The 7886-nt window shown below is 36.6% G+C and overlaps 1 protein-coding gene across 5 annotated transcripts; it reads right to left on the reverse strand.

The window, feature by feature from the left end:
* Positions 1-442: 442 nt before the first annotated feature.
* Positions 443-7379, reverse strand: LOC109212123 (uncharacterized WD repeat-containing protein C2A9.03-like). Of its 5 annotated transcripts, XM_019375734.1 has the most exons (10): positions 7111-7379; positions 6493-6649; positions 6235-6402; positions 5534-5620; positions 1988-2122; positions 1793-1903; positions 1613-1704; positions 1421-1526; positions 1248-1334; positions 443-1153 (listed from the first exon to the last, which is right to left on the reverse strand). In XM_019375734.1, the coding sequence occupies exons 2-10, from the start codon at positions 6643-6645 to the stop codon at positions 740-742; spliced, it is 1353 nt and encodes a 450-aa protein (XP_019231279.1). In that variant the 5' UTR covers positions 6646-6649; positions 7111-7379; the 3' UTR covers positions 443-739. The 5 variants fall into 5 exon arrangements, with proteins under 5 accessions (XP_019231279.1, XP_019231281.1, XP_019231280.1 ...); XM_019375736.1 differs by lacking the exons at positions 6235-6402; positions 6493-6649; positions 7111-7379 and adding exons at positions 3868-3926; positions 4454-4592 and having other exon boundaries at positions 5534-5621; XM_019375735.1 differs by lacking the exons at positions 5534-5620; positions 6235-6402; positions 6493-6649; positions 7111-7379 and adding exons at positions 3868-3926; positions 4454-4592; positions 4721-5527.
* Between the last annotated feature and the right edge of the window lie 507 nt (positions 7380-7886).

The raw sequence follows: 7886 nt of genomic DNA on the forward strand, positions 1-7886 counted from the left end.
TTTTGGCCAATCTCACACAAATCCTAGTTTACATGCCTCCTCACCTAAGTACTATCAGATTCCGTGAAAGGAGCAATATCAAAAGGAACAAAAACTGGATACCCCACTGTGATCTATAAACTAATCTGAATTTATCTTAACCGGGGCAAGTTGGCAAGTTTGTGTCTTTTTCTGATCGAATTGAGACCAATTTTACGTCCAAAGTTCAGCATCGTTTTCTTCTTTCCTTTCGTTGCAAATAAAAGAGGCTTAGTTTGGAATCAATCGCACACCGACTCCGAGACGTTGGCGGTTAGACTAAGCTGCGTTTCTTAGATAGTTGGATACAGACAATGAACTGGCTCTTGGATCCGGGAAAAAGGGAGCAGAGTGAAGGCCAAAAGGAAACAGAAAATTAGAAGGATAAAATATAGAAACAAAAAAGCAAAGCGAACACACTTAATTGTGATAAAATTGGCCATCCATTAACAAAAGTTTAGTTTGTTCTGATATACAAAATCCACTGCGATTTGCATTTACTACTGCAAAACCTTCCTGCTTCAGATTAATAATATGCTTCCGCAGAAACAGTCCCTAGAAAGTCAGCCACTGGAACGTCATCATAGCTCTTTCGAGATCGCACTAGTTATCCAAATCCTAGAAGTGCCTGCATCGTCATAGAAGGCCGGCAAACTATACACAAACTATACACCAAACAAGCAGATGCCCTAAATTAAACCACAAGGTCAGGCGCCTTTCACTACAAAACATAATCAAGGTAGTGGTGACTACGTTTACGGTTAAACTCCAACAAGCTTCCATAGGTTCGGTCTGCCACTCCAATAAAGAGAGCTTCAGTATCGGGGCTGAAGGATATCCCAGCAATCTCGCCAAACAAATCAATCTCTTCACAGGCGCCATAATCAGATTGTGTATCGAAAATGTGGACAAAATCAGCTGGCTCAGCCATGGCCATGAAGCATCCATCTGACGTGAACTTGATTGCACGGATAGCACCCATCCTTCCCTTGAGTACTGCTATAGACTGTGATGTGTTCCTTATATCCCACAACCTGCAAGTTGTGTCTTGGTTACCAGTTGCCAAAATTGTTCCATTCGGGTGCCAAGCTGATGCAAATGAATAATCTAGGTGACCTTTTAGGTTGCTGACAACCTGAAGCATCAGGCAAAGGTCAACATATGAGCAACTAATTGTAGGGTTAAAGGGTTAACACCCCCTCGTTTAAAAAGATATAGATGAGACCAACCTTCCCGCTTTGAGCATCAGCAATTAGACATTCTGGACTATCACCAAGGACAGCAAGTAGTTTACCATCTGGGCTAACAGAGGTGTTCTGCAATGAAATAGAGATTTGTGAGTAGAGAGCCAACGAGAAGTGATACTACTTCATAAGAGGAAATTTAAAACCCTGCTACTCACATTAACAGACCAAGGGAATGTATAATGACTGGTGCAAGCGAAGCTTTTCGCATCGAAAACTCTGACTTGCTGATCATTATTAGCAGTGATTACCCTCATCGAGCCACTGCAAAGAACCATATAAGCATCGGTACGACAGTCTCCACAACGAATTCAAGATAAGCTACAGAAAGACAAATTTCAGGGACTTACGTCGGACTATAACAAATATCCACAGCATTAGTTATGGCGTTCTCTTCGTTGCTTATTTTTGTACTGAATGCAACTTCAGGATGGTGTAGATACTGCACGAGTTAAAATCATATCAGTATCCATTACTTCAGGAAGAATACAAATCTGTTCAGACAGTATATCACTATATTGTCATCCTACCTTACAGATAAGCTCCCCTTGGAAACCACCAGCAGCCATTAAACCATCTCTGACTGCCAAAGTGCTGATTTGCACTCGAGAAAGTGTTTGAGACACTGATCCAGGGTATTTCTGAACAAACCAAAGAGTTAATTCTCGACTGCCAAAAGTCATTTAAGCATATAATGATAAACAAATTCACAAAGCATTACTAACCATAGTGGGCACCAACGGCTTAGCAACATTTAGCACTTCTTTTCCCTTCCTGAGAAGTGAGGACCAGTGCATCACGGAGTAGTTTTGCATCAGATACACATCATGTTTTGATGTAGACCATAAGAGATTCCTCAACTGAAACAAAAATATAAACTGGTTGAAACTCCAATCAGTGGACAGCATACAAGCTTCTAGTGGAGCAAACAATGACATCACTTACTATAAAAATATCCAATAAAGCAAAAAACAACTTCAGAATGCTGTCACTTGTTAAAAGAAAAAACTTATTATGCAGCTTAAGAAAAACAAAGTATCATTTCTGCACAGCAATACTTGATTACGACATCTGAACCTAAGTTTTACTAGGACGATATCAAAAGCTAGGCATGCAGTCATGTACAGTTCAGTGTTCAGACAGTTCTCAATAACAGTCTCAACCATATGGCTAGCTGAAGAGCAAAGTATCTAATTTGGAATAAATAACCTACACAAACACAATGTAGAATGGACCACAAAATTCAATCGCCCCCCTCTCTCCTTCGCTGGATCAGGCTCCAGAAGAACAAAAAAAAATGGAAGAGAACAACATATGAAAGCCCTAAAAACAAAGTTAAGCCGAAAGTCAGCATATAGTTAGTCCTAAATATTAGTGGTCAATGACGCATAAGCTAGCGACTGAACAGCTGCTAGCCTGCTACAACTGAACAATCTACCACTCATAGATACACATATCCTCTGTGATAGAGCTGGTTTGTTAGAAAGCAAGTCGGGCAAGCAAACGAATAGTAATTCTTTGCTCATACTATAAATCGAAACAGAGAAGAAACCCAGATAAGTCAGGAACTGCCAACTGTAACAATGACGAGAGCAAAAATGATGCAGCAAAAGAAGCATGCCAGAGAGACTCGAAAGAGATGCCTCACCACAATCTAGAACAGATGTAAAGAAAAGATGATGGGTGAGCAAGCTACACTATGCCTCGGTAATTGTCCATATTAAAAGGCAACACAACTCAAATAATGCATGATTTCTAAAGACATCAATGGAATCAAATAGCTTAATAGATAGATTGCGAAGGCATGTGCCAAGTGCTTTAGAAAGGACCAAAAAGAATAGGAAAGAGAGGAAAACTCTTGGGAGCAGTAAATGAGCAACAGAGCCCAAAGTTCACAAGTGATATTAACGGCAGAACACCACATAACAAAGACAATAAATCAGCAACTACGCTCCCAAGTTCAAAATGTGGTTCAGCAAGGCAGAACACCACACAATAATGCCATTGAAATTTTTTAAATGAATTCATGAACTCTCAAATGAATGACACACACACAACTCAATGTCAAACTTCCTAACTAGCACACTGCAAAACTAAGAATTGCAGTTGTCAGAAAGTTCATAGGACAGCCCAACGGAATATCACAAATCAGTTAAATCTTTTTTCCCTAATGGAAACAGACACTGGCTGCAGATGGCAGCTACAGGAGAAGATGTACCAAAGAAATCAGATAATGATCAAAACTGTGGCAATAGTTGTGATACATCAGATTAAAATTTACACCCCACTCTGTGCAAGTACTTAAAGAGCCTGGTGCAGAATCCATCTCCAACAAACAAAAAGAAGAGAAAATGCAACCCTCTTAAACGAAAGAGAGAACCATAAACAAGATAATGAGAACTCGTGTATGCATTTAATAGAGATATCACATGAAACAATATGTAAGGAGACATTTGAGATTGCACATTCACACATCTAAATGATCCAGATGATGAAGCAGCACAAATATTTTAATAACTTATTACTGCCATTAAGAGGTTAGCCAAAAATAAACAGAAGAATGACCAAAAAGGCCTCTTAAATTCTCAGATACTCCCTATCATACCATATGGAAAACGCTCGCCCCAGCAGCTCAACATAATAACCGCTATCCTGCTTTTAAGGCTGAAATACATACACAATTGCAATGCCCACATGATATTGGTTAATCGGAAAAATACAATTCAAGCAAACAACATTGACAACAAGGATTAAAACTTAACCACTCAACATAATGACTAGCAAAAATGTTCATCAACCTAATATCTTCTAAAGTGATAGCCGAGAAGTAGGCAATGATCACTGGGCTCTAACTAGGAAGGCATGAACCATGCATGGAAGGCAACAGAGCTAGCTAGTGACCAACTGAAAATGCAGGACCATGGAAATAAAAAGATGAAAAGAAATAAAATCAAGCAATTCTATAGAGGGACACACAAAGCGAAAAGGGGAATTTGGAAATTTCAATCATCAGCTCAACTTTACTTTTTGACACTGTAGAACTAAATGACGTGTGCTCTGTTATCACTTTGTCGCACGAACTCTCAATCACATAGAGGCTAGAATGGAACACAACATGCAACTTGGACTATGAACTACATTCTATGTCCGCAACAAATTACAAACCCACCAAAAGCAAGTTCAGTCCTCACCACTGAGCTTCCATATCAAAACCCTGCCTCAATATACATTCAGCTGATTCATGATGAAATATTCAAGAGTGAAGCGCCAAACAAGGGTCTTGTACTATTACAAAATTTCATGAGATACACTTCCTTAAGTGTTTACAATCTGCACAAAAAGGATATTGTGAATACAACTCCCGGATCAAAACTCGATCCGGGCACAACAGAACTGCTTATACTGAAAAGAAAATTAAAAAAATCTAAATTCTGAAAATCAGAAAGATTGGCCCCTACATAAATCTTGTAGCTTCCACATGCAGATAGCCAGAATATTGTGGAAGCAACAAAATGAAACTGGCAACACCCAAAGTTCAGGATAGTGTTTTGGTGTTCTAAACAGAAGAGGAAAAAGAAAGCTGCAAGAAAAATGGGCAAGTTAACACTAAATTTAAATCAGAAGCAAGTTCACCAGCTTGGAGGCCATAAGAAGCATCAAACATACTGGCCCCGATGACATATTATTCCAGAAACTGTCCCAGAAAGCTGTCCAAGATGCGTTAGAGGTACATAAAGTTAAATGTTTTGAGTAATTCCACATCAAGCATCACACTCACTAAATTCTTCGACAATGGTACGAACTCCATACCTCTGAAGAATGAGAGGGCAAGCTTACAAATTAAAGGTTTAAAATTAAAATATCCTTAACGTTAGAGGAGCATAGCACCTGCAAAGGTACAGTTATTGCATGGAAAGAAGAAAAAGGTGATAGGGATCATCAACCTAAGGCTCACACAATGAAAAGACTCAAAATGACCAAATCCTATTGTTAACTCTAAATTCACGCTAAGATTAGAGTAAAATTATTATGAAGTAAATAACAAACTACAGAAGAGCTAAAAAAGGAAGAGGAAAAAATAACATGAAAGGCCAGAATGAAGAAAGGCGGCCATGGAGTCGTTTGCCATGTTTAATTGAATTATGCAAAATGGGACAACAGAGACTAAATCAAAACACTAAGACTACAGGGGAAGCAGACCAATCAACTGGTTTCTGCATCAAGGTTAACCAATGATTTATACAAACAAAAAAGACAGAGAATTTCTGTACCTGAAAGTGCACAATAGTGGATTTGACGAGCCTTGTATTGAACTGGAAGTCGTAGAAGCTGTGTCCTTTTCCTACTTCCTTGCACTCCTAAAATCGTGAGGGAACTTTTAGACGTAGCCACAGCAAAAGTTCTAAATAGAAGCTTGGAAAAGGCTAGGAAAAAAAAAGCTTTTAACTTGGCATTCAACAGATTTAGATTGTCTTATGCTGCAAAGGCCTACTAATTTTGTTTACTAAGCAACTTTTACATGATCACTCTGGTGAATTAGATAAACAAATAATGAAACTAATCCAATTTTCCAAAAGATGTATGGGGATAAGCTAAAAGGAACAATATGACACCAAATAGTCACAAAAAAGAAAGGGACACTAGTTGTCCATTTTAAAGATTCCTAAATCACTAACTGAAGGAAAGGCATCTATGGACTAAAAGACAGCAGCTTTATAAAGCGTCAATCAATTAAATATTTTCTTAAATTCTAAGAAAAGGTGCTTAATCGTAGTCCACACTATCATTTCAGACCTCTTCAGGGATCTCAACTGCACATAACATAAGTCTAGATCCTCTAGATATAAGCCGGTAAACCGTGAATAAGATAATCCACATGTTCCTCCAACTGTCAATCCCAAAGTTGCATAAATTGCATAAACTTCTAGTACGCATTGGCACGACTTTGGAAAGGAAAAGAGTGAAAAGAAACCTTTTCAAGATCTTCACGAGAGCGGGGGAGGTTCTCGTAGTTCTTATACTGCTTCAACCTCGTTTCATGGTACTTATCTCTTGTAAAATTAAGCCTTTCCCAAGGAATTCCTTGTATATCCTTGCCATTTCTAGCTTCTACAGCTGATGTATCAGTCTTTGACTTACTCTGCAAAATCAAAGAACAGTATCTCAACATTGTTAACTAAAAATCGACAACACCACCACTAACATGTCAAAAGTATAAAATTTCGCTTACCACTTCGAAATCATCCTCAAAATCAGAGTCTAAAGAGTCATCAACATCAGTACTTTGTGGAGATTCATCCGCAAAAGTACTGTTATCAAAATCAGTAGTGTCATAGTACTCATCCACCATATACTCTAACTCCTGGTTTTGAGAGTGAGCCATTATCCTAAATTCACCAAAAGAACACTTAAATAAGCACTAATTATGAATTAATTTGACAAGTCTTCACTTATATAGAGATTAACAAATATTTGAAGTACTAAAACATTCACATGAACTTATAGAAAATGAGATCGTACCTACTGAGGAAAAACATCTAAAACTTTGAATACAAGGTGAACTTTTAAATAAATAAATAAATAAAGAGAAAATAGCTGGAATTCTGTGGGATTAAAGTATCACAACATCGAAACTAACTAATACATCATAAACTCGGCGCAGAATAAACATTAACATGCATTTTCATAGGTATTAGCACACAAAAAGGCACTGAAACTGGAAATTCATTGATTTGTCATACAAAACCGTAACTAAGCAACATAAATTGAAAAATATAAGTATAAACCGTCGTTTACAGTACATTCTAGAAGGAAACAGTTAACGGAAAAGGAGGTTCCACAAACGAACCTTGAAAGAAACGGAAGCTGAGATTTTTTTGACGAGAAATAAACGGAGAAGTAACCGCTTCACCGCCGGAAAATCCTCTGGTGTCGGAAATTGAGAAATGATATGGAAACGGAGTTTTTTGGGAGTAAGGAGAAGATGAATTGAAGCTTCTGGAAATCTTTTGAGAAGCGCTGTTTGCTAAACGGCGAAATTTGGAGAAAGCTGAGCTGGTACTTATAAGACCATCACCAATGCTACTCTATTTCTTGCACCAAATCCAAATTTGGTGCAAGAAATAGTGTTTTTTTTGCTCCAATGCAACACTATTTCTTGCACTATTATAGAGCATGATTAAATTTAGTGCAACACTATTCATCACTCTATATTTGATTTATTAATATTTTATTCAATCTTTTTATTTTTATAATTTTAATTTATCATATATTGGGTATATAATTAATTTTTATATTAAGATCTTTATAATTTTAATTTTATATCCGATTTTTTATATATTAATTTTTGTATATATTATATTTATATAAAATTATAAGTTAATTTTATTATTATTATAATTGTATAAAAAGAATACAACCATTATTTAAAAATAAAAAATATAAATGTAACATATCTAATGTAAGATATTTAGTTAATTTATCCTTTAAAATAATTTTATAATAATTGATTATATAAGTGGTAAATGTGAATTATATATAATAAATATGGAAAAAAGAAAAAGATAGTATTAGTTTGAAGGAAAAAAAAAAAGAAAAGTAAATAGAAGATAATAATATAATAGA

The sequence above is a fragment of the Nicotiana attenuata genome, unplaced genomic scaffold, assembly GCF_001879085.1.
Source record: "Nicotiana attenuata strain UT unplaced genomic scaffold, NIATTr2, whole genome shotgun sequence".
Lineage (NCBI taxonomy): Eukaryota > Viridiplantae > Streptophyta > Magnoliopsida > Solanales > Solanaceae > Nicotiana > Nicotiana attenuata.